General features: G+C 33.3%; 5 protein-coding genes across 5 annotated transcripts; 2 read left to right on the top strand and 3 right to left on the bottom strand.

The window, feature by feature from the left end:
• Positions 1 to 4,513: 4,513 nt before the first annotated feature.
• Positions 4,514 to 5,951, top strand: LOC102582592 (probable WRKY transcription factor 17). The gene is made up of 3 exons (XM_006342404.2): positions 4,514 to 5,181; positions 5,371 to 5,496; positions 5,586 to 5,951. Exons 1-3 carry the CDS (start codon positions 4,547 to 4,549, stop codon positions 5,761 to 5,763), a joined length of 939 nt encoding a protein of 312 aa, XP_006342466.1. The 5' UTR covers positions 4,514 to 4,546; the 3' UTR covers positions 5,764 to 5,951.
• Positions 5,952 to 8,552: 2,601 nt separating this feature from the next.
• On the bottom strand, positions 8,553 to 11,712 carry LOC102582255 (exocyst complex component EXO70A1). The gene has a single exon (XM_006342403.2). The coding sequence runs from the start codon at positions 11,086 to 11,088 to the stop codon at positions 9,064 to 9,066; it is 2,025 nt and encodes a 674-aa protein (XP_006342465.1). The 5' UTR covers positions 11,089 to 11,712; the 3' UTR covers positions 8,553 to 9,063.
• Positions 11,713 to 12,403: 691 nt separating this feature from the next.
• LOC102601781 (cationic amino acid transporter 1-like) lies at positions 12,404 to 14,862 on the bottom strand. Its single transcript, XM_006342633.1, has 3 exons — positions 14,439 to 14,862; positions 13,098 to 13,871; positions 12,404 to 13,011 (listed from the first exon to the last, which is right to left on the bottom strand). Exons 1-3 carry the CDS (start codon positions 14,860 to 14,862, stop codon positions 12,404 to 12,406), a joined length of 1,806 nt encoding a protein of 601 aa, XP_006342695.1.
• A 1,202-nt stretch (positions 14,863 to 16,064) lies between these two features.
• Positions 16,065 to 18,051, top strand: LOC102581926 (putative peptidyl-tRNA hydrolase PTRHD1). Its single transcript, XM_006342402.2, has 2 exons — positions 16,065 to 16,521; positions 17,660 to 18,051. The coding sequence occupies exons 1-2, from the start codon at positions 16,084 to 16,086 to the stop codon at positions 17,840 to 17,842; spliced, it is 621 nt and encodes a 206-aa protein (XP_006342464.1). The 5' UTR covers positions 16,065 to 16,083; the 3' UTR covers positions 17,843 to 18,051.
• Positions 18,052 to 19,215: 1,164 nt separating this feature from the next.
• Positions 19,216 to 22,183, bottom strand: LOC102581595 (dentin sialophosphoprotein-like). The gene is made up of 3 exons (XM_015306569.1): positions 22,056 to 22,183; positions 19,926 to 21,278; positions 19,216 to 19,568 (listed from the first exon to the last, which is right to left on the bottom strand). Exons 2-3 carry the CDS (start codon positions 21,236 to 21,238, stop codon positions 19,562 to 19,564), a joined length of 1,320 nt encoding a protein of 439 aa, XP_015162055.1. The 5' UTR covers positions 21,239 to 21,278; positions 22,056 to 22,183; the 3' UTR covers positions 19,216 to 19,561.
• Positions 22,184 to 26,017: the final 3,834 nt, after the last annotated feature.

Genomic DNA, 26,017 nt, shown 5'->3' with positions numbered 1-26,017 from the left:
AAAAATAATTACTCTTATATAATCTTAGTGGTACAATATAGTTGATGTTTTCTAGAATTAAACAAAGGTCAAGGTCAACTCTTATTAGTGAATCTCAGCCGTCCAATCTCACTTCAGGTAATGGACGGTCAGGATTTATATGAAGCCATTACCGGCCATTACCGGCCATAGCCGGTTAGAAAAATAAGTAGTCAACGAATAGGCAAAAAGCAAATACGTTTCCATATGGTTTTCCACAAAGAGTCAGCTTAAGTAAGTATGACTTTATTTAATTAAGGAAACATGACAAATATACCCTGAATTATCGTAAATGGTATATAGATATCATCCGTCATATTTTTGGAATATTGGTGTCTCTGCCGTCCAAAAACTAGAGCATATATACTCTTTATACTAACGGACATACACGTGTCATAATCTTATCTGCCGATCCGACGGATAAATGGTTTATACGCTATATAGTCTTCCGTTAGAGTAAATGGTTTATACGCTCTAATTTTTGGACGGCGGTTACACTAATGTCCCAAAAATATGACGGAAGATATCTGCATACCATTTACGATAGTTCAGAGGTATATTTGTCCTTTGAATAATAATAATAATAACAATGTCAAATGTAGCTTCGTGTATTGTTTCTTAATTAGAAAAGTACAAATAAGTCAAATCGTTTAAAGATTTTATTCTCTTCTTTGATACCTTTTTTAAGTTTTCATTCGGTTAATTTTGGGGTTTCAATTAATTTAGATTTACATGATATAAAATTAATTAAAAAGAAAAAATAATTTTACTATGATATTTTTTTCATTTCAAGACTTGAAGTATAAGATCTTTAAATAAGAGTTGAGCATCCCGTTCATCCTACTAGAGGGTTAAATGAGAAAGTTAAGTTGAATTTAAGTTGTATCAAAATGGACTGAATTAATAAATGAATTATAATGTGGACCGAATAAACTGGATCAAACGGGTTAAATAATGTGTCATGGGCTAACTGTCGAGTTTATATCAAATTTTATTTTAATCACAGTTACAAATATCATATGAATGATATATCAGCCCAACTTATAGAATGACTGAATTGGACAAATCAAAATAGAATGATTTAACAAATAAGTGTGTCGTTAATCAAGCTAAACTTGAATGGCTCGTATGAATAACATTTTTGGAAAGTTAACATATATATTTTGCTAAGTGTCCAAACAATAATTAAATTCGTTAGTTAAATATACACAAATTATATACACTGTTTTGTGTGTGTATTTATATAAAAATAAATATTTATTGATTATTATTTGATGAACGATTGTAAAAGTTATTTTTAATATTTTCATGAGTTAATTTTATCATATGAATCCGACCATGGCACTTGTTGATCTCTCATTTGATACATAAAATATTAGTACTACCTTTGTTACCTATTATAATATAATACATACAAGTGGAGTGGTGACTTACATTTTAATATTATGATCTTGTTTAGTCAATGATCCTAGGAATCATTTAAAAGTAGGTAAAAAGCAAAAAAACAAGTAATTATAATTTTTAATTGATTATTGGATCCCAGCAACCCTTATTTTATCTCTGGAAGATTTTTTGTGATTTTTTTGCAACATGTTGGATATATATGCTTTATTTGCAATAATCTTTTTATCCATGTATATTTTAAAATTATTAGATTGATTTTGCATCAATATTATATATGGTTCAACAAATTTAACTCTAAGATTATAAAATATTAGAGACTTTATAGCCTTGTTGCATCCTACTTGGTCCAACCAATTTTTTTTATTAGAAAGATATTGTTTTAAATTTATTTGGTACTTAATTCTACTTCTTGGAATATAATAATGCTTCTATTATTTGGTGGCACACTATAGTAAATGGTATGGTGAAGATACAAGAAATGTTTAAACTTAAAATTGCTTATTTTTTTCAATTAATATATGACAAGACAATAATCTAATCATACTAATTAATTATGAATGTTTTATCTTATAGAGTGAAAATTTCAGACACGAATCTAAATAAGTCAAATCTCAAAATGAATATCAATTATCAAGCGAAGATAAAAAAAAATCGTAACTATGAATGCGACATAGTGATATCATTAAGAGTTCCATCCTTTTATTTGTGAAATATAGATATATCAATGTCTCAACATTGATCATCGCAGAATAATAAAGTATGAGATAAGTTTCGAAATGTGAAAATAGTTTCAACGGTTATATTTTGATCAAAAAGAGGTCTGAAATTATTTTTGGAATTTAGAGATTTGTACAAAAATTGTTAAAAGATAAATAAAAATGGACATATACTTATAATCTAATGTAATATGTTTTACTTTTTGGATAGCAAATTAAAAATCATTTTATTCAGGGGAATGTACTTGGACTATCTTTAATTTCAAAAACGAATCTAATTAATTATTAGAGGAAAATGAACCTTGAACTTTAACTTTTAAAAAATGTACTTGATTAATTAGGGATAATGGATCTTTAACTTTGCATTTTTCACTCATAAACAGAAATACCAAAAAAAAAAAAAAAAAAAAGAACATTCTAACTCCAATTTTATATTAGTTGTTAAAATAAATAAAAATTGCTAAAAAAATATAAAATGGACATTATAATTTAATGTAATATCCTTACATAACCCCCCACCAATTATACTTAACAAATATCTTCTGTTTGTTAATCTAACATTACTCTTGTATTGCATAATATAACTTTCAAAGTTTAATCAAATTTTAGTAATTTAATAGATGATCAAATAACTCCTAAACTATCAATATCTAATGTGTTCAATTTATGATAAAAATTCTTGATAAAATGCTATATAGAATTGTAGGCTTTTATATAAATACATAATCATACCGAATGATTAGAGTAGAGTATGTTATAAATTTTATTAAAATAAATTCAAAAATATCATATCATATCAAAAAAGAAAATTAATTTTTTAAAAATTTAGAGTGAGAGAAACGACTACAAGCTAATAGGTAAATAACACCCGAAGTTTAATTTCTCAAACCTATTACATCCTATTGAAATTAAATTAATTTTAACATCAATCTTGAGTAGAAAACTACAACGTATTAAGTATTTTTTTTTTCTCTTGTATGATTTAATTTTTCTTGGATACTCAATCCTTTACAATATGTTCTGAAATCTCAAGTTTTTTATTAATTAATATTTTTCACTCGTATGATTTATATTTCTTTAGTGTTTGCTCAATACATTATAACAATGATATAAATATATGGATCTCTATTTATTTTTTCATTCTTTACGTTCTTTGATTCATCGTCTTTTAAATAGTAAAAATGGCTAGAGAGCTTTTTGCCAAATACTTGCAACCTTACATGATGTTTCCAAATCACCAAAAAATAATTGAATCACACCAAAATTGAAGAGAAATCTAATTGATTTCAACGATATCAAAATGTTTAATTTAATGAAACAATATTGAATTACAAATAATTTAACATGGTATACTTTTTACAAAATAAATAGATGAACCAAACTATTCACACTCCTTATAATATGTATACAAATTTTTTGAGTAAAAATTATACACATCAATTATATAATAATCTTAATACATACTTTATGCGATATATTAAAACTTATTATCATCTTATACCTAACAAACGAAAGTTCCTAAAAATAACATGAATTGTACATGACATTTTAAAAGTAAATCACCAAAAATCAATCAAATTATACTATCGATTTTTAAAAAGCTTGATTTTAGCTATATATATGTGACGTCTCAGCTTAATATTAGAAGTCCCACATCGGCAAACACAGAAGAGATGTTGGGTATATAAGTAAGCAAGTCTTATCAACTAGTGACATGTTTTAAAGTCGTGCGAGCCTAGACTAAAACAGACAATATCACTAGCAGGTTGGACCATTACAAATGGTATCAAATTCACTCATGTGCCAGCCTTGTTGATGTGGGCTAGAGTTCAACTGAGTTTAGGTAAATTCTGGTAAGGCGGGGCAAACCTCGGTATTGAGTGAGTCCATAGAGGGGGTGTATGTGACTCTAGCTTAAGATTAGAAGTCTCATATCGGCAAACACATGAGACATGTTAGGTATATAAGCAATCAAATCTTATAACTAACTAGTGACGCATTTTAAAGTCGTGCAGGCCTAGACCCAAAGCAGACAATATCACTAGCAGGTTGACTGTTACAATATAATTGAATAACTGAAAATCTAATACCAGATAATTACACAAAAATATCTTTCAATGTGAAAATGAGTTGTCAAAAAAAAGTAATATGATATTTGTATAATTTCAATTAATGTAAACAACCCATAAATCAAAACAAACTCAATCCTCTATTTGTCTTTTTCTTATTACCAGCAAAGAAAGTGAGGTTACTATTGTCTTTTTGTAAATTACATAGAAATTATCAAATGAATCACAGCCGTTTGATCAGAGAAAATTTGACTTGCTTGATTAACCGGTCACCGGTCATCATTTTTCTCCTTTAAATATCTCAGTCTTCTACTTCATCTTCCTCATGAGAAAAAAAAAATGGCTGTAGTTTCAAAAATGACTGAAAATTTTGCTGTACAAGAAGCAGCTTCTGCCGGTTTAAAATCTATGGAGCATTTAATCCGGTTGGTTTCTCATGAACCGGTTCAGGTTGATTGCCGTGAAATTGCTGATTTTACGGTTTCTAAGTTTAAGAAGGTGATTTCTATTTTGGACCGGACCGGTCATGCTCGGTTCCGCCGTGGACCGGTTCAGGCTCCGGTTCCGGTTTATCCTGATTCGTTTACTACGTTGTCTCTTGCTCCGTCGTTGAGCTTTGCTCCGGCGAAGGAGACACCGGCGGTGCAGCTGCAGACGGCGTTGACGCTTGACTTTACGAAGCCGAGTGTTGAACGTCCGATCGGGAATTCTAGTGCTTTTACTGCTTTTGCTGTGAAATCTAAGGAGGTTTTAATGGCGACTCCGACGCCGACGAACTCGTCGTCGTTTATGTCGTCGATTACCGGCGAAGCAACTGTATCGAATGGTAAGCAAGCTTCTTCTTCTATGTTGTTGCTTCCGGCACAGGCTGGGAATCTTCCGATCACCGGAAAACGTTGCCGTGAGCATGAACAATCTGATGATATCTCCGGCAGCAAATCCACCGGCTCCGGCAAGTGTCACTGCAAAAAGAGGTACTTTTTTCGTTTTTGACTAAAAAATAGCGCGTGATATCCACGCTCCTTGTAGCGCGTTTGATATCATTTTTTCTCCGTCTTTGTTGACTTCACAACATTTATATTTTATGAGAGATTGCATGTACGTAGTCTTATTCATACCTTATGAAATACGATTAATTTGACGATTTGATTTTTTTAAAATAGGAAATCTCGTGATAAGAAAGTGATGAGAATCGCGGCGATAAGTTCAAGGATTGCTGATATACCGGCAGATGAGTTTTCGTGGAGGAAATACGGGCAAAAGCCGATCAAGGGTTCAGCATACCCAAGGTAATTACAATGCACCATCAATCACATCCGTTAATTTAGTTTAATCAATTGGATGAACGATTATTTACGTGTTTTTTTTGTTTGATCAGGGGTTATTACAAGTGTAGCAGCTTACGTGGATGTCCAGCAAGGAAACACGTGGAGCGCGCGATGGATGATCCAACGATGCTGATTGTGACTTATGAAGGTGAACATTGTCATAAGCCAGTTGCGATGCATGGGAACAATTCTCAAATGGTGAATTTTGGATCAATGGAAAAGAAGTAGGGAGTGAAATGAAGATAGAGGAGAGTTGTAGGGTGATTTTGTAGTTTGGAGTAGTGGAGGGGTGAAAGTTATATTTGGGAAAAGTTAGGGGTTAAAAGAGTAGAGAGTAGGAAGCTGTGGGATTGGTTTGTTATGTAAATTTGGAAAGATTTTAGGGGTTGAAAGAGAAAAAAAGAAAAGTTTCGCAATCTTTGACTCCTACCTTTTTATTTATTTATTACTCCTATGATTAGCATGAAACGTTCGGATATGAATTTAAGAGATATCTAAAAAAGAGAAAATTTAAAATTAAGTTAAGAAAAGTAAATAAAAATTGAAATTATGTTTCGATATGTATCTAACTTTAAACAATATGTAGTTTTATGGATAGAAGAGAAAGATGTCATTGAGAAATTTGACGATTCTTCAGTAATATAGAATGGTTCAACTTCTTTGACGTTTTTTTTCCTATTGTATACCTCTTTCATCTTTCAGATGTGGAAGAAAAGATACTCTAAAAACTCTTTAGTAATCTAGGGTGATTTGACCTTTTTAATGTTTTTTTTCCATTGTATACACCCTTCATTCTTCGAATGTGGAAGAATAGGTACTCTAATTTAGGACTTCAAAACAAAAAATAGGAGTTCTCATTTTCTTTGTTACTTCGTTGATGACTTGAATTCAAAATGTCCAGATTTAAGGTGGAAGGTATTTATCGTCTTAGCAATTTTTTTTATCTGAATGAATAAGCATTATCACGATAAAAAATAATATTATAAGGAACCAACGACTAGGAGTACTTTTTTTCACTAAAAAAAGTGATCAAAACTTATTTTTCAAACTTTGCAATTTTAGTTTTAAGTTGGAACACAAATTTGACTATAATATATAATCAAAATGGTCTATTAAAAAATTAAAATTAAAAAATGTGTTAGTATGTCCAAAAGGATCCTAAGTTTTGCTAACAAAATTTGACCAAACATGTTTCGAGATTTGTCATGTAATGATGTTTGTCTTCTTCCCATAGAGTCTTGTTTTTATATAAGAAATGCTTAGTGATAAAGTCAAAAAGGTTGTGCTATAAAAAAATGGGTTAGGCACATAGATTCCATTCAATTCTTTATTATTATTTTCTCCGTCCTATTTTAATTATTGCTTTAGCTTATCGAAGGTTGTTTTGAGAATTGAATCCTTCAATTATTTTAAAACGACAGTTAAAATGGAATGAAATTTCTTTGAAGGATTGCATGAATTAATTAAGGAAAAATGCATAAGTACCCCCAGTCTATGCCCAAAATTCCTGAGACACACCTAACCTTTATTAAGATCCCATTACCCCACTGAACTTATTTTATATATAATTTTCTACCCCTTTTCGACCTACGTGACACTATCTCGTGGGCCCAGAGCGTGTTGACAATTTTTTCAAGGATAATGCCACGTAGGCCGAAAAGGAGTAGAAAATTATATATAAAATAAGTTCGGAGGGTAATAGGACTTTAGTAAAGACTAGATGTGTCTCAGAAATTTTGCGCATAGGCTAAGGGTACTTATGCATTTTCCCATTAATTAATGAAATGCTGTGTTTATTGTAAATTAGAAGCTTGATGTACATTTGATGGGTGTGTGCACTATTTAATCATTTTTTTCCTTTTTTCCAATTTTAAATTATAGGGTTAATGCAAGATCAAGATATAACACTAATTTTTATTAGCAAAAGGGGTGACTAAAATCTAAATACCATCTCATGAGCTAATACTTCTAGAGTTGAGTTAGACTTTGAAAATCGATTTATTTTTTTAATCAAGATATCAGAGTTAGCTTCATCTCTATTTAGGATCACTCGATGTTAGACCCCATCTTACATTGGTCACTCCAAATATCATGTCGTGGAAATGCAGGGATTGAGTTTCCTCACTGATGGGTGATGAGTTATTTGTCACCTTATATGGTCTTGAGCAATTCTTGTTTCATGCTTGTTGCTTGTCGGACAATAGACAGTTACAATGATGTAGCATTTCCGCCATTTCAAAGTAAGTGTCGCTCTGATTCATTTCATGTTCATTAAGAAAAACAATAATAGAAGGTATAGTCTACTAAGTCACCCATTTTCTGTTAGATGTTTCTTGAGAATCGAGCATTATTAAGAAGAAATAGTTCACTAATACAAAAATATATAGAAAACAATCACTATTTCTCATCCTAAATTCCTAAAGAGACAATTATTTAACGCTTAAGCGATACTTATTTTGGGACGGAGGGAATAATAATTGTTTTAAGGTTACCATTGGAGGGTAGAAAGCATTCAATAACCATAATTGTAAAGAGAAGAAGAAAGGCAAATTTAAGCAAAAAGAGATTTGACACAAAGGAATGGAGGAAAAGAATGATTACTTTCTTTTAACTTTCATTATTCTTCCTGTTGGTACTGTTTTAATCTCCTTTCCATGGTGAGAAACTATGTTGTTCGAACTCTTCAAAAACATTGCCGCACTCGTGTCAAATCTGACGTGCACCAAACAACATTTTTGAAGAGTCTGAGCAACATAGGTGTGAAGGTGTTCAATAGGGAGAATGGAAAACAAAAGCATAGAAAGTGAATAAGGCTTCCCAAAACACAAGAAGCTAGTAGGATGATACTATAATCTAACAAGAAACATAAGAAAATCGACATTCCAAGATAAATCTTGTATAACTCGGTCCATTGGCTCAGCTAGTCGACTAAAGGGCTCGAGTGCAATAAGAAACTTAAGTAAAAGATATATTCATAACCAAATTATCAAATGGGAATCATATCATATGGTAATTGCTAGTAAAGAAGACAGCATATTATCTTTATTGATAAACATCGTTCCGACTAACGCTTAGAGCTCAGAGCTCTACTTCAACTAACATTTCCATCTAACAGGAACAAATGACATGTTGCATATTATGTAAGGATCATAAAGATACATATAAGAATTGGTAAACCTCTAGAAATGAAAATTACCTATATTGTACAAGACAGCAGCAACAGCAATTCAGGGGACTGTACTGCTTCATACTTTGTCGCTGAACTAATCAGTAAGTATGTGAGACAAATTGAATAAGTTTAGCCGAAAAGTCCTCCATAGATCTAACTAAGGGGCCAGTTGAGGATAGCTGCATCCCAGTGTGTCAACAGTTTTGTGTGGTGAGGATGTGCTTCTTTATGCTTGTAAATCCGACCTGGCTAAATGGCAGTGAATGAATCCTTCAGAAACTTACTATACACAGAGTGACAGATGAACATCAGAAGACCTGTCAAGTTTAACTGTTGCCTTAATGATAACAATCTAACGATTACTTAACAGTCGGAGAAGTCTGATTCTGATCTGTTATAACATTGCTGAATTTTCCACTAGGATGTCGGACTTTAAAACTACCATGTTTCACAGGTTTTGGATGAAACAGACTGTTCAACACTTTTTCCAAAGATTGAGCTGTATATTTCACATATTTGCCATTTCCTTCTTGTTCAACCAATGGTCCATAGTTCTGCATGTAACTTCGGTAAACAGGCACAATAGCTTGAATGATTGACTGGCATGTCTTATCCCGTAGGTCTTTGTCCAGCATTACCCAATTAGTCTGCTTCTTATACATTTCATCAAATGCTTCGTTAAAAGCTTTTAATCGTTTCTTGACAAGATCACGAGCGGTGGCGCGCCCACCTGAAAACAAAATAAGACCTTCCCTGCTTAATAAAGCAGGAAGCTTTCCCCAGCTTTCTTTCAAGAAAAAGGCAGAATAGTACTCCTTGTACTGTTCATGCTCCTTTAACCGAGAATCTCCCATCAGACCTCCAAGCTTAGTTCCTTTCAAATGCTTATATAGATGCCAATGATTATTCATCAAGAACACATATGACAAAATAACATCTTGATAGGCCTTTGACCATGTCTCTAAATTCACGTCAACAGCTTTCATTATATTCAGTAGCTCATTAATGAGAAGGCGCTCCTGAAATTTTTCCTGCTTCCAACTTCTTTCAATAATCAGAACTTGGGTGAGGATAGACTTATAATCATCCCCGAGCAGCTTATTGCAATAGTCGGTGATGAAAATGATAAGTTTCGGAACACTGCCATCAGGAGGAGGTGGCATTTGCCTTTGCAACTCAACTTGAACCAGAAGTTCCCAAAAGATTTCACTAGCACCTTCAATCACACTCTTGATTAAATCCCTAGTCAAATTTTGTATTTCCAAACACGCAGTTCCACCAAAGAGCCGATTGAAATCCAATCTTAACTTGTTTAAAGATGCAAAAATGTCCAACAACTTCAACAGCTTGATAGGATCCTTCTTACTCTCTGTAACCATTTTTCCAAATTGAAGGAATGCAAGAATGCCTGCTTGGGCAGCTATCTTAGCGAAACAGCTCATCCACACATCCAACCCGATTCTCTCAAACACATCATTACAAAGTTTATATTCTGCTTCAAAAAGATGTTTTACAGCAAATTCTAAATGCTTACCCCACTGAGCAATGTGACCCTCTATGCTCTGCACATCATTGAACTCGGAGACTGAAATTTCTAAATAATCCAAATTAAGAGCCTGCAAACTTGTCCGGACATTAGAACTCCTCACCTCAACATAAATAGATATGCACTTATCAAGCCTGTTATTAGCAATCAATCTTCCGATTATAGCCTGTAGCTTCTGGATAACCATCACTGGCAAAGGCGAGGGCGCAATGCAGGCTTGTTCACCTGGCAAGGCTGGATCAGACATTGGCAGTGGAATAGTATTTTCAACCAAGAGCCGTCGAAATTCACTTTCCAATCTGTCTAACGCAACCTCAAGAAGCCCTCCGTCAAGCCGACCCTTTTCCTCCCCACTGTGCAATTCCCTTAGAGAAGTCAATGCCTCCTTCATACTTGAAGTAAACCTGTCATCAGCAACTGCATGATCCTCTAGGTACTCCACAATATCCGCCAACCACTGAATTGCCATCTCACAGTTCTCCCCTAAAAATCTCAATGCCTCTTCAAGCCTCTTAAGCACACCAAGGTATCCCGGGAGGTCCGATTGAGGATCAGACAACGACTTCTCCAGTCCATGAATTGCATCAAACACTTTTAAAACCGCCGTCGCAGGGACAACAGCACGATTAATATGTCCCCCAACAGCACCAAGAGCATCTTTCTGAGCCCTAATTGGCCTTATAGCAGCCTCCAAAGCTGGCAATCTCTGAATAATCTCATCAAATCTAGGCCCAGCTTTTTCAATAGATAAACCTAAAGCTTTTGACTTTTCAAAATTTGCCCTCAAACATTTTCTTGCTGACATCAAATTTTCAATCCCTTTCTCCATCTGGGTCATCCTTAAATTCACCAAAATCCCACTAATGAATCTGAATAATCAAACAACTTAACACATAAAGATTAAATCTTTCCTTATAGAAAACTACCCCCAAAGCCCTAAAGCCCCTATAAATGCAATACACTGAAACAAACTTCTAAAAGATTCAATCTTTTGCTCTTCATCATGTCAAATGATCAAAAAAACACAACCCCAACAAACAATTCCCACCCCAAATCAAGAAAGTCAACAACTATTCATACAACAACAACAACAAAAGGACTGATATATATATATAGAAAGAAAATGCAGTTGTCAGAAGAACTCACTCACAGATAAATTGCAAATCAAGATCCAGCAAATATGAGCAAGATTTGAATTTGGGACTTTTTGTATATACTAAATGAATGTTTTGGGATGAAGAAAAGAGAAGGGGTGGAGAAAGTAAACCCTAAAAAGATAAATTGGGAAATGAAAAGTGACTGCTTTTTCTCACAACACACTCTTTGCTTAGTCCAAGAAATTGTTTGTCCTCCTGGCAATGACAAAGTGCTGGACAGTACTACTACACTACACCATTTGTTTTCTCTCTCTTCTTTTTTCTCACTCTCTCTCTAAATCTTTTTTGACAAATTTGAGATCTTATGAAATGATTTTGTTCAAATGAAATCATATTTTGTGTTGATTCTACTTTGTGATTCACCCCTTTTGCTATTTTTGGAAAAACAATAATTATTTTGTTTCATTTTTAAAATATTTTCAAAACTTTTTTTTTAAGTAGTAATGAGTAATACTGAGTCGAAATTTGAAAGTTCGAGTCATGAAAAAGATAAGTAGAAATATTATTAACCGTTCGAGATAAATACTAAGTTTAAACTCTATAAACTAAGCATAGAAGCAAGCCTAAAAAGTAGAAGGTTGAAGGAGAGGCATTATTCAAGGAACAACGATCAAGTGAATTAATTAAGAATTTAACGTATATACATCGAGTCTATTAAAAAATAATTACTTGAGAATTTAACGTATATACACCAACTCTATTACCTAGGTTTAGGAGTTACAAATATTGTGACTGTCATGGCATACACATTGAAAACATTTTATTACCCAACCAAATCAAGTATGAACATATACATTATCAAAGAAGGTCAAAATTTTGTTTTCAATTGATGAACACAATATTTATCCGCATTGACAACTTATATCATGGTTAAGTGGTTTAATAAAGTGAAGATATGCATTCATTAACCATAGTTAACTGATAAAAATGTACGTACAGACACATGTCATGCATTTATTGATTTGATGTAAACATCTGATGCACGTATATCTTTTTTTACATAGGTGCACTAGGAACAATATCTTTGCTATCTACACCTTTTCCCTCTTCAATATTCTTCCATCCTCTACCCCTTTCAAACTCTTTTGCAGTGTCATAAGAAGCATGAAGTCCAAAAAACAAGTAATACACCAACAAAAAGCCAGTCCAGACACCAAATCTCATGAATGAAGCTCTATCTAGTGAACCTAATAGAAAAATGTTAATAGCAATTGAAGCTGATGGTAACCATGGCACTAGTGGTACACCCCAAAGCTTTGGTTTTCTAGCTTGAGGAACAAAATACCATAGTCCAATTGTTGCTAGTAACCATATTGGCAAAGTAATGCAATAGCCAATCCATCCATCTTTACTTAGTCCCCAATAAGTAGCCGTGGCGACTGAGGATGCAAGAATGATCAAGAGAAACGTGATAAGTTTGTTGCGATTTGCTATAGTTGTCTCACCATGAACATAGTAACGTCTAACGAGGAGAGCAAGGGCCACGAGCATGAAAATAAAGAGAGTGGAGATTGATAGGAGGTTGGAGAGGATATCGAGTTTCGTGAATAAGGCAATGATTGCTGTTGCACATGACATGACAGCTGTGGCATTGACTGGTGTACCTATAGATATAACATACAGTCAATGGGCTCAACGTACATTGAGGTTCGTGGTCTTGAATTATCAAATTTAAATCCTGAATACGTACCTGTCTTGGCATTTACTTGAGAAAACCAAGGAGGCATCATGTGAGTTCGTGATATATGAGTTAGATAACGAGCCTGACCAACTGCACCCACCAGCAACACCGATGTCATTCCTTTCAACGCCCCTGCAGCTACAATATACTGTGCCCAATTCCATCCAACAGATTTAAACGCCACGGAGAATGGTGCTTGAGTATCAATCATCTGATATGGCTGCATCAGGCACAAAGTTATGGCTAGTAAACAGTACAGAAAAGTTGTGATCACCATAGAACCAATTAGTCCAATTGGAATATCTCTGCCTGGATTTTTAGTTTCTTCAGCCAAAGTGGAAACAGCATCGAATCCAACATACGCGAAGAACAGAACTGCAGAAGCTTTGAAAATTCCGCGAACTTTAAATGGAGCAAAGGGGGTGTAGTTCTTGGTATCCGACTTTATTAGGCCACAAATGATGATGAAAAAGATCACGAAAATGTGAACAATAGTGGCAATGTAATTGAGACGAGACGAGCCCTTTGTACTAAGAATTGCAATTATACAGATGATGATACAAACTCCAACAGCAATTGGATCTAACTCGTTGTATCCTTCTGCTAAACTATCCACTTTGATGAGGAATTTATCCGAGCTGAAGTTTAGTAGAGTCGCGAAATAGGAAGTCCACGTACGAGCTACTGCAGCACCAGCAATGACATATTCAAGAAGTATGTTACCAGCAGCAATGAAGGCAACAAAGTCACCTAACTCCACCCTCAAGTAGGCAAATGAACCACCTAAAACATCAGTAAACAACTTCATTCGCGTTACCATTCATAAAAAGTGAAACTAGTAATTCGAAAAATAAGACAGATTACCTGCTATAACGCATCATAAATAACAAGTTCATAGTACCTTACCTAAAGTTCGTTGCCATAGTTGAGCCTTAGTCCTATGTTACTCAGACTCTTCAGAAATGTCATCAGGTGTGTGTCGAATCCTTCAAAAACAGTACATTTTTGAAGAATCTGACACCGGTGCTGCAACATTTTTGGAGAGTCTGAACAACTTAGCCTCAATCTCTATGTATAAAATTTTTAGAAAACAACTCGAGTTTGTATTCATGACTAAACACAACTTCAATTTTTCAAGTCATTTTTCACTTTTAAAACAAAAACTACTTTCTCAAATCTTCGCGGCTAAACTCCCCTAAAGTATATCAAAATCGAAATCTTTATTCTTTTGTTTAAATACTCTCATTCTTGATTGTTATGTACCCCACCCCTCCCACCACACAAAAAACGGAAATGATATATGTGCAACAACTATGCCTCAGTTCCAAACAAGTTAGAATCGACAATTACCTGCTACAGGAATCTCAACCGCGAACTCCGTGTAGCAAAAAACAGAGAGCAAAGCAGAGACACCAGATACAACATATGATAAAACAACAGCAGGACCAGCTTCTTGATTAGCTTCAAGGCCTGTAAGAACAAATATTCCAGCTCCAATAACAGCTCCCATTCCAAACCATATCAAATCCCACCAAGTAAGTGTCTTCTTCATTTCATTCTGGCTCCGCGACTTTGATTCCAACTCTTCCTCGTCTTCAGAACGTGTTAGGATCCTATCGATTAGTCTTGTTGGCGTTTGTATGAGTGCATTCGCGTAGTTTCCCCAGCTTTTGAACGATTCCTCAGGAAGAAAATCGTCTTTCGTGCATGAACATACTCTTCTCCTTATTCCTCCTTCTGAATTTGTTTGTTGATCTACACCCTCAACACCCATTCTTCACAACTTGCCTCCTAAATTTAAAAAGTTTCAACATAAAGAGACGATAGAAACGCGATACAAACATGTACATAGGCGATTACAGGATTCAACGTCTACAAGAAAAACTCATATTAAATCAAATAGACTCAATGTGACACAAATATGTACATAGGCGAGTACAAGATTCAACGTCTATAAGAAAAACAAGTACCTCCTAATGTCGACTTATCACATTCTCGACTGGTAAAAAAGTCAACAACATCGAATAAAGACATAATACATAAACATCTCCTTTAACTTGACTTCAGCTAACATCTATACCCTCCAACTTTGAGTGTGTGGACACTTAAATTGTATAAAGTTGAACAAGTAAACACACTACTGACATAATACAAATCAGTTGCCACGTAGGACGAGTGTCACTCATGCAAATTGTCACGTAAGACGCATGTGTATACTTGTTCAATTTTATACAGAAACATATATACTATTATGTTCCTTTCCATACCCCAAACATATAACTATGTGAATTCATCATTATATTTTGGGAATTGAAGCAAAAACTAGAAAAAAAATATGGAAATTGAAGTAAAATAAAAGTATCATGCATGTACCTATTAGAGCTCCAAGAGATATTCACAGAATCACAATATAAACTTTGCATATACTTATAAATATATATAAATAGAAGAAAAAAATGTGTGTTTATTAACGATATTTTCTCTGAATTCATCGTCCGGCAAAAGATACTATAAACAGCTAGCAATACACTCCAAAAAATGAACTATTTTTTGTTTATGACATTTATCGTTCAATAGTTGATCCAACGTGCCTTTAATTTTATACATAACACATAAACGTGCCTTTGAATTTGACTTCATCTGACATCTATGCTCTATAACTTTGAGTGTGTACAAATAGACATTTAAATTGGTATATAATTGAACAAGTATACACACGTCTCACGTGATATTTCATGGCATCCTACGTGTACTATGTCATGTAGGACGCACATGTGTACTTGTGCGCAACCAAAATGTTGAAGTAATGTCCATGCAAATCCTCCATCTTGCTAATTTCGATTTTATTGAATTAATCAATCGATGTACTATCATACGTTTATTTTAAATTCGATAATTTTTGTAAAAAATATTTTAACATATTAGTAATTAATATTTGCATTATGAAATTAATAAGAAAAGGGCAATAAAGGAACTTGAAAAAAAAAAAACAGATATGGGCACTCCATTCTGCTCCCGTTATACTTCTCTCAACTTCACGCATTTTCCCCCCAGCTTAGCTCCGGCGATTCAGTTAACGTTCAATACTAATCTCCGGCGACGGAACGTCGGCGTAACATCTCGAATGGAATCAACATCCATTTCTCCTTCCGGCGACTCCAGCACTACCGCCGTCAGCGCCCCTGCTGCCGGCAGCGCCACTGCTGCCGGCAGCGATACGACCACAACCGGCAACAATAGTACAGAGGAGAGCTCGATTACCGATACGGTGATTCAGTATGTTGTTCTACGGAGAGATTTGATTGATACCTGGCCGTTAGGAAGTGTGGTTACGCAAGGTTGCCATGCCGCCGTCGCCGCCATTTGGTCTCACAAAGACGATGCTGTTACTCTTCAATATTGTAGCCCTTCCAATATCGATTCGATGCATAAGGTAAATCGTCTAATTAGTTGATTTTTGTTTAGTAAGATTCATCATTACTGTTTCGGATTCACCAGATCAGTTAGTTATAATACATTTGATCATGTTAAAGTATTTGTACTATAAGTCAGCTAGAAGATAATTGGAGGTATATCTCTGTAAAAACCAATACTTTAGCTGAAGAAATTGTAAAGAACATACTATTATTGGTTAGCTTAGTATATGCTAATAAGACCGTGGAACTTGCAACAACTTTAATGATAATAGTTATGTTGACTGCAACAACTGAGGGTAAAAGTGCATATTGTGTGCACCTCGACTATTCCACTGGGTACCTGTTACCTATTAGATAAATTTGTCCACCAAGGCTTAGTCAGATGGGATTCATAGGAAGAGATTATCTAGTTTTTCTTTTCCTGCTGGAACTTTGACTCTGATCTCCAAGGTTTGTGCCCACTACATTGACTGTTAGGCCATACACAAGGTGCTAGTGAAGAATGTATATTAGTCATTAGATTATTAATTTAGATATTAGTAGGCTAAGAATTCTCGTGGTTGTAAGGTTAGCAAATGAAACTGATGGGTAAGGTTGTTTGATGCGTTGTGTTATGTCAGGAAAAGGCCAAAATGGTTACACTTGTTACAAGTTGTGTGGTTGGTTTCCTGGTGCACTAGCTCCTGTGTGATTTATTCTCTTAAGGTGTTCAATTTTCAGTTGTATGAAGTTGAAAAGAGCAAACGGTGCTTATAGAAAAACAAAAGCCAGATTGGTGCTCTGTTAGCTCCTTTGTAGTGAACTAGTGATCGCTTAGGTTAGTATGTAAAACATGAATTATGCAGAATTTTACACTGAAGTTGCTTGCTGTGAACTTGGGGTCAATAAATGCCATTGGACTTTTCTAAAGAAGTTCAATATTCTAGTTTACACTATGGTTAACTTATATTATGCAATTAAGTAAGATTGTTTTTTTTTTGGGGAGAAAATGAAGTAAGATTATTTGTAAGCAACTTCCTTATAATCAGGAAATAATTTTTAGAATGACGTCCACATATATTCCACTTCGATGCATTCTAACTTAGATTAGTCCTTGGTATAGAGAATTTAGAGAAAATCAAAGATTCAATGCAACTTCCTTTCTTGGCTATGTAGGTAACTCTTGAAGTGAAGGGTGAAGCCCAGATATTGAACTTGGCAGAAAAGCTAAAAGCTGGGGGCATTGCTCATAAACTGTGGATTGAACAACCAGAAAATATACCAACCTGTCTTGCTACAAAACCTTATCCAAAATCCCTGGTATCTTCATTTTTCAAGAAGCTAAAACTTTGTAAATGATGAATTTCAAGTGCCATCCGTTTTTGTGATACTGACACAAGTAGGCTTAGTTTCAGCGCTATGGAATTGAACCTATTTGCTAATGATGAGCTCCTCTATTTGTAATGATTAATATTCCTTACTGAACCCTTTGACCTTTGCATGCGGTTCATCTTGATTTATAATCTGGTGATTCTGTCCCGATGAATATTGATCTTAATTTTTAGCTATATTTGAAGTTTTATTGATTTATGCTCTAATCTTTTGGGTAGTGGTGATGAACTTGTGTATTTTCTACTGTGGCTTCACAACTTTATTTCTGAGCTTCCACTCTGCCGTGCGGCTTATCCTCTTAATTATCAGGCCAACTTTTCATGTTTGGCCTGTCTCTCCAGCTCTAATCTTTTGGTAGTGGTGATTAACTTGTGTATTTTCTACTGTGACTTCACAACATTATTGTTGCGCTTCCACTCTTCTGTGATGCTTGTCCTCTTAATTATCAGCCCAAACTGTGCGTGTTTGGCCTATCTCTCCATAAGTTGTAATGGCTTTGGGCAATCCACCAAACTACCGGAAAATGGGTTCATTGAAGAATGCAGTACGTAAAGAACCTAACACAACCTAGTTGGTTGAGGAACCTGGTAAGCCAAATTCCTTTAAAAAAAATTCTGGAAATTGGTTTGCAGCATTTCTTTCTTTTGGCTATGAAAATTCTTTACCATCGAGTGAGTCATCAAAGTCTTTTGCCTTCCTTGTTGTCTCTATCAGCAGTCAAGTTTCATGAAATGTTAAAAATTATTACACTTTGCATCTTCTTAGATTAAAATGAAAATTCTTCAAATCTTCTGAATTATTTTGTCGTTAACTGAAATGGATATACTGCTGCAGTTTTGTGGCAGTTGCTGTACACTGGTATATGTAGCCCTTATTTGAAGGACGGTCCCCTAGTAGTTAGAGAGATTTTCCAATTTTAAGTCTATAAATAGGTAGTAATTGGATCATGCAATCATCTAATCAATCATGACAACTGTCAATCCAATCATTTCCATTTCAATTCGTCCAAACATTTCATATTACTTATAATTACAAGCTTTATTACAACTTATCTTACCATACACTACACTTATGTTAGTTATCAGTTAAGTCCAATTCTTTCATTTTAGTTTTAACTTAACTTTCAGTATTAGGTGCTATCAAGTAGTCTAGGAACATAGTGTTGAGAAGTAGAATCTCCTTTTTCTACATTGATACTCTAATAGCAGTTGATAATCATTCAATGATATTTTGATTTATCATTTGATCTGATACATTACCATTTTGGCCATCAACAATCCTATAAAATAAATTTCACTACCACCAGAACCTGTGGCAAATTCAAAGGGAAATATTACATGTGTATACAAATCTGATTTATACACGAATCACCAGGGTTTTTTCTCACTGGTACTTCTATACAGAGCCGTTTAAGATAAAAGCTCTAAAGCAATACAAAATAAAACCACATATATGTCCTATCCTTTTTTTTTCTTTGGATTTCTTTTTTCTTGAACTTTTCTCTTCTTTTTTTTTGTTTTGAAAGAATTGTATGTTCCTAAAATTTACTTACGGAAATACCTTTCTGACCAACAATTATAGATGAATACAATTTTGGTGATGCATTCCCTATCAGCCATACTGTAGCAGCATGTCTGACTCTGATCTTCCACTCCAAGCATGTCCAGTTCTACCAAAAGTTCTAATTTACGCCCTGAAATTAGAATATTTCCAAAACGTTAATCAGAAAACTGTGTATGATTAAGCTGCTAATGATAAATATACTTTTATGTCACAAGCATCTGTGTCTCAACAGATACACATATTGATTATAATTAGAAATCATGACAAATGATAAAAACATAAAGTGATTTGATTACAATTATATTATTGTTACTGTTCATGTTGTTGTTACTATGATTTTATCATTATCGTCATTTTTATTGGTTTCTGAACAAAAATATAATTAATACTGAAAGTTCCTCAAAGCTGGAAACAGAATAAACTGAATGGTAACTATAATCATACAGCTACCAATGAAGATATGTATACTCGAAACAGAAATACTCACTTGGGCTCCTGCAAGGAGATGACAGTTTCAAAGGCACCAGCCAGTGCTTTCACTCTGTTCTTCCTTTGCTCTCTAAGCTTACTTGCAGTCTCTTCAATCACATCATTGGAGACCACGGATTCCTTCTTCCCGTGCACCACTTGACGTTGAGGCCTTGATGAAGCCACAATAGTATTAGTCTGTTGCACTGCTTCATGCTCCACTGCCATTACAGTTTCCTTTCCTTGGTTTCTTCCTCCATCCTCTTCTTTCACTTCTTGAGTCTCATCCCCTACTTTTAGCGTGTTCTCTTCAAGATGATGTTTGTTAGGATCATTGGTAATTTCTTCTGGTTCTTTAGTGTTGCTGGTGCTGGTTTCATCAACAAGTTGTTTCTCTTCTGTTTCTTCCACCTTATTAGTTTCTTGGTTCTCCAGATCTGTTTCAGCATTGATTACATTTCCATTATGCTCTTCTTGATCTTCAATGGCTGAATTGTTTTCTCCTGCATCAGAAGCAGCAGCTTCACTGTGGTTAATGATCACATCACTTTCAGTATCAGTAACTGGAAATTCTTGATTATCTTCTTGCTCTGATAGTTCAGCCTGAGGACTAACATCCTCAGTTACATGGAGAGAATCAGTTATTACTGATGCTTTAGGTGTTAAATCATTGTGACCATCCTGATCGTTGCTCGACTTGTATATGTCGTCTTCATCAGTTTCAGCCTGCAGAATGACATCCTCCACTGCATGAGAAGAATTAGTTATTGATGCTTTTGGTGTTGAACTACTATGACCATCTTGATCATTTCTTGTTTTGTGTGTGCCATTATGACTAGTCCTGCCAGCCTCCTGTTTCTTGGAGATTATGCCAGTAGTTGTGCTCTTCTTTATTGTCCCTGGTGTAGCATACGTGCTAGTGCCACGTTGTTTACTGGTGGCATCCTTACTCATATGAGATGCTCTGGATAATCTATCTGAAGGGGGTTTCTGGGAAGTTGAACTTTTTCCTGAAAACGATGAGGATGACCGAAGAATTCTCTCTTTAGGATTAGCTGTTTTTTGCAAAGTAGCAAGAGGAGGCTTATCGAATGATCTTCTTCGAGTTAGAGTAGGTTTATTGTGAATGTTGGAATCACCTGATGAAGACATTGTAGGCTTGAGATAGTTGGGAACATTCTTGTTTGATGTAGTTGAATCTGCTCGCTTCCGCACCGGAGAGTTTGTAGTTGATGAATTAGGACTTCTCAGATGATGAGGAATAGGATGTGAAGGAGATACTCCTCTCTTCTCCTTTCCTGGTGGAGCAGTGTCCTTTCCCCTTGTTGCCATTATATTCTTTGGCTTAACTAGATTTTGAACTTGTATTTTGCTGCAAAAGAGTAGTAATAAGTTAAAAGTTATGAAAAAGTCACCAAATGGACTTTTAACACAAGCTCCTACAGGCTACAAGCATTACTTTTAATATTTGCCATCATTGAATTCAATGAAAGACAAATGCATGCATTGTTCTAAATCTTAGCCCAATTTCTTCACAAATTAGAAATATTGATCCCAGAAACAATCCTATATATTCCTCCTTCTAACCCTTTCTTTTATAACTGTGGTGTATGTGTCAGCTGGCACGTACCTCGACTAATTGTAGGGATACCTACCATTTCCCACCAGCAGCAATAGATATCAGGTATCAAGTAACTTTATTCACTAAAGCTAAGACATATGGGGAAAATTACCTAGTGTTCTTGTCCTTTTCTTATCCTAAGCCATACCCCCCCCCCCCTCCCCGTGTGTGAATGGCCTGCCAACCAAAAGTTTTTGCTCATAATTGAGAAGCAACTACCAAATATATAAGAACAATCTTTAGGAATACATTCATGCAAAATTGCAAAAAATAAAACAAAGAAAAACTTTTGGCAATCATGATTTTAATGCAATATAAGGAAAATGCACATATTAAATGGGAGTCTTAGAGCAATGATAAAGTTATTTCTGTTGAAGCAATGACTAAATACTTGCATTATAATAAGTTATCTACATTACACCCTTGAGGTGCGACTCTTCCTCGAACCCTGCATGCGGAATATGTTGTGCACGGGCAAAAAATACACATTCAACAAAGAAAACAGAAAGAAAGACAAATTTATAGCACCTTTTTAATTTTAATCAAAATAGATGATCCATGACCTCCACTATATTAGATAGATGATTGATAGGGAAAAGAAACTTAAAAGAGAATTGTGAAGAATTTTTTTAAAAATAAGTAGGAAAGAAAAGAAAAAAAAAGGTGAAGAAATAGAGAGATTGATGAATTTGGAAAGAGTTATTTTTGGGAGTTTGGTTGTTATATTAAGTACGAAAATTATGGATAACCCAAGGTTGTGGAAGCACATAAACACAAAGATGTGATTATCATTACAGGTCACAGGAAATTATTATATATTATAATATTACTTTGGCTATTTCACCAAGGAATATATGTCACAATTTTATTCGTTAGTCTATATGAATATTCTTTATTTAGTTTGATAATATAATCTTTTAAATTAGTAATGGGAAGCACAACATAGTATAGTGCTCTGCCTGCACTTTCTCTCCCATCATAATCTAATTTTTATGTATTAATTTGTCAACAACCATCGAGACTAAAAGTGTCAAATTTGTGCTTTGGGCTAAAACTGAATAGGTCAAAATGAGTTAAGTTAGTAAATAAATCGATTAATAGGTTATGCAAGTTGAAAGAGAGTTATGGATAAAGTTAGAATGAACTAAACAATAGGTCATGTCAAAATAAACAAGACCGTTAGAGATCGTTTGGTTGAGAACAAGATATTTCAAAATTAATCATTTCGGAATAAGTTATTTCACCATGTATATGAAATAACTTATCTTATCACTAAGGTATAAATAATGAGATAAATAATCTCAGGACCGCCTAATATCTAGGGCTAGAATAATTTTGGAAATTTTAGGAGCTCAATACCTGTTGGGCTAAGCCCAATGTAACAAGAATTGAACTTTTCCTTGCGACAAATAACCAAATAAACCATATATGAATTTATGTATTATTATATACAATATAGAACATGGAATAAGAATAAAGTGTTAGTAATAACTCTCATATGGTAAACACTTATGTTTTGCTTAAAAAGTATATATCCATTTTTTATTATACTATGTATATCGATATTTATAATACAACAAATTAAAGTTTCAACAAAATATATTTATTACATTATAATTTTAGTATTATTAATCTCAACATAACTTGACTCTTGTAACTAGATCATTTAGAACATCAACTTAGAACGAACAAGTCCTTACATTACTAGTATTTACTCTTTAGTGGTGTATACACAATTCAATTTTTGGGTCGGTTCGATTTGTAAATATACCCAATTATATCCAAATTGGAAAACCATAATATTTTATAATTGAGTTTGTAAATCAAATTCAAATTTTATAAATACTATTATTTGAATTGATTCGAATCGATTCGATGATTAGGTTGAACCAATTTGTGCACATGCCTAATTTTGTGTTTGTATATTATTACCATTAATATTGTCAATTAAATTTTCCTTTTAAAAAGAAAAGTCCCCACCAAATGCTGCCTTTTATGCTTTTTATTAATTATTATTAAGGTTGTATTAATTATTGCTTGTGATTTGTTCCCTTCTTTTTTATTTTTAAATAAAGCAGTTGTGTCCCAATATGTTTGTCCTATTAATGGGCCTATATTCACGGACACATAATTATTTTATTTTTAAAAAAAAATGTTTAATGGGATTATCATTATTATTCAGAAAGGTGAAAATATAACATTTGCAAAACAAAAAAGTATAATTCAGCTTAGAATATATGATAATTTTTTTTAAAAATATTTTCCTCCATATTGAATATACCCTAAATACTATAACAAGGGGTCTAGAAGAAACATAAACCTTGCCCTTATCTCATGAAAGTGATGAAAGAGAACTAATAAGCTTTTTTTGGAAGATTCCCGCCATCTTAGGTAACACATATAACAATATCCACCAAAAATTTAGTGCCCATTTTTTTGGAGACGATGTTTTCAATGATTTTTTGATCATTTTTAAGGATTCGAATTCAAAACTTATGTCTAAGGATAAAGGGATTCCAATCATTCCTTCGTCAGATTTATTTATTCGAAAAAGGTGAAAAGAGAAAAATGAACAAATTAGAAAATCTTGACCTAATGCTATATTCCTTGTGATTTGCACGAAGAAGATCACGAGAATCAAAAGAGAAAGAAATTTAAAATAATAAAAATAAAATAAAAAGGGTGGTGACATCCATAATTCTATGAGACAATTCTCAATTATTTTACATTGGGAAAGAGCAAACATAAAATTTTATTGAAATTTAATAAATACATATACAAATTTGAAGCTGATCATGGTGCGATGAATATAATCCTTTCTTTTTTTATCAGAGTTTTCAAATTCAAGCTTTTTGATATGAATCTTTTTAAAAAAAAATTATTCGACACAACAAATTCAGAATAACAAATTTTCATCAAAATCAGTCTTACAATATCTCTAACAACAAGAAGCTAAATATTTTATTTCTTACTGTTCCCCATCTCAACATCAATAACTAGACATTAATAAGTGGAATTGCATTTTAAGATCTTTAATTATAATAATCACTTTGAACAAGAATTACATCATTTTGCTTCTCAACCATACCACTAAGGGGTTTTCAAATATAAATTTAAAGTCAAATAAATAATTGGGCTAAAACATATTAATATTATATACATATAATATAATGGATGACAAAGTAATTTGTTATGGATTTTTAATTAATATACATTAGTATACTATCATGTATTTTAACCTATTATTGACATGTTAATTTTAATATTCTTCAAGTTATTAATTTCACTTAATATGAACAATTACTTATAAGCATTATTTAGGTGATTTAGTGGCGTAAAAAATACTTTATAATGTCAACGTATAAATTAAAAGTTAAACTTATCTTGTCATTTCCTAGTTGCCTTATAACCATAATGCATCAAAAGACTTTGTTTCACCAATAAAAATTGCAATGCTATGGATAGAACCCCCCTCTCTTAAATTGAGATCTCGAGTTTTCAAATCGTAAATTAAAAAATAAATTGCTAAAGAAATATTTTCCTCTTAAATGGGCTTTATACGAGATGAATTCGAACAATTGAAATTTCAATACAAATATCAAACATCAAATGAGAAATAAAAAAAATAACTTTTTTAAAAAAAAATTCACCTCGTTATCGATATCTGAATTGAAACTCGATTAGATTTGAATTTTTGTGACTTTATCATTACCCTTTGAACCTTTGTCTCTTAAAATCTATTGTAAATTGTTTTTCCCTTTGACTCTTGAGATTTAATAAAACATACCCTCGTGACTGCCCATAGATTTCTCTAGAAAATATGACGAATCCACTTGCTTTAAACTACAGTGGATAATTAATAAAAATAAAAATACACATGTTGAGTATTTCAAGATTCAAGGAAAATAATACTAATAAAAAAATAACTTCAGAACAAATAATTAATATTGAAGAAGATGTTTGTTTTTACTAAGCATTTTTATTGTGGCAAAAGTATTAAGTTTAGATAAATGTGACAGTTGAACAAATTGTATTTTTTCTTGAGGTTTCGTAATGCTATATATCACAATTTAAAGATCCTAAGCTTATAATATTACGAGAAAAAAATAATACGATGCATGACAAACTTATTATATAAAAAAAGGAAGGTAATCAAATAATAAGTAACGATAAGATGATGGGAAAACAAGGTAATAACGTAATTACGTTAGTGAGTTGATCAAATTTCAAGTTTTCAAAAATTAACTCATATCAACTCAACTTATGTGTTTTTAGGACTTAGTTTAAATATTTTTAAATAATAAAATATTAATACATGACCAAACGCAACATCAAATTTTAAAATTACAACTTTAAATATTCTTTTGCTTCTCAATACACTTTCTTTGCAACGTCAGTATTTAGGATGGTATTTATTATGTTTTAAAATAATCTAGAAGTTAATACCACCCCCCCCCCCCAAAAAAAAAAAAAAAAAAAAAAAAAAAAAA

Source organism: Solanum tuberosum, unplaced genomic scaffold (assembly GCF_000226075.1).
Source record: "Solanum tuberosum cultivar DM 1-3 516 R44 unplaced genomic scaffold, SolTub_3.0 scf00034, whole genome shotgun sequence".
Lineage (NCBI taxonomy): Eukaryota > Viridiplantae > Streptophyta > Magnoliopsida > Solanales > Solanaceae > Solanum > Solanum tuberosum.
Note: the sequence above shows the minus strand (reverse complement) of the source record. Positions and strands in the feature narration are given on the sequence as shown.

Excerpts from the sequence above, each read along its gene's own strand:
- LOC102582255 (XM_006342403.2), bottom strand. The coding sequence starts at position 11,088 with ATGACCCAGATGGAGAAAGGGATTGAAAATTTGATGTCAGCAAGAAAA.
- LOC102581595 (XM_015306569.1), bottom strand. The coding sequence starts at position 21,238 with ATGGCAACAAGGGGAAAGGACACTGCTCCACCAGGAAAGGAGAAGAGA.
- LOC102601781 (XM_006342633.1), bottom strand. The coding sequence starts at position 14,862 with ATGGGTGTTGAGGGTGTAGATCAACAAACAAATTCAGAAGGAGGAATA. Across the intron at positions 13,872-14,438 it reads GGTTGAGATTCCTGTAGCAG|GTGGTTCATTTGCCTACTTG; the intron begins GTAATTGTCGAT and ends CTGATGTTTTAG. Across the intron at positions 13,012-13,097 it reads TCAAGTAAATGCCAAGACAG|GTACACCAGTCAATGCCACA; the intron begins GTACGTATTCAG and ends TTATATCTATAG.
- LOC102582592 (XM_006342404.2), top strand. The coding sequence starts at position 4,547 with ATGGCTGTAGTTTCAAAAATGACTGAAAATTTTGCTGTACAAGAAGCA. Across the intron at positions 5,182-5,370 it reads AAGTGTCACTGCAAAAAGAG|GAAATCTCGTGATAAGAAAG; the intron begins GTACTTTTTTCG and ends TTTTTAAAATAG. Across the intron at positions 5,497-5,585 it reads AAGGGTTCAGCATACCCAAG|GGGTTATTACAAGTGTAGCA; the intron begins GTAATTACAATG and ends TTGTTTGATCAG.
- LOC102581926 (XM_006342402.2), top strand. The coding sequence starts at position 16,084 with ATGGGCACTCCATTCTGCTCCCGTTATACTTCTCTCAACTTCACGCAT. Across the intron at positions 16,522-17,659 it reads ATATCGATTCGATGCATAAG|GTAACTCTTGAAGTGAAGGG; the intron begins GTAAATCGTCTA and ends TTGGCTATGTAG.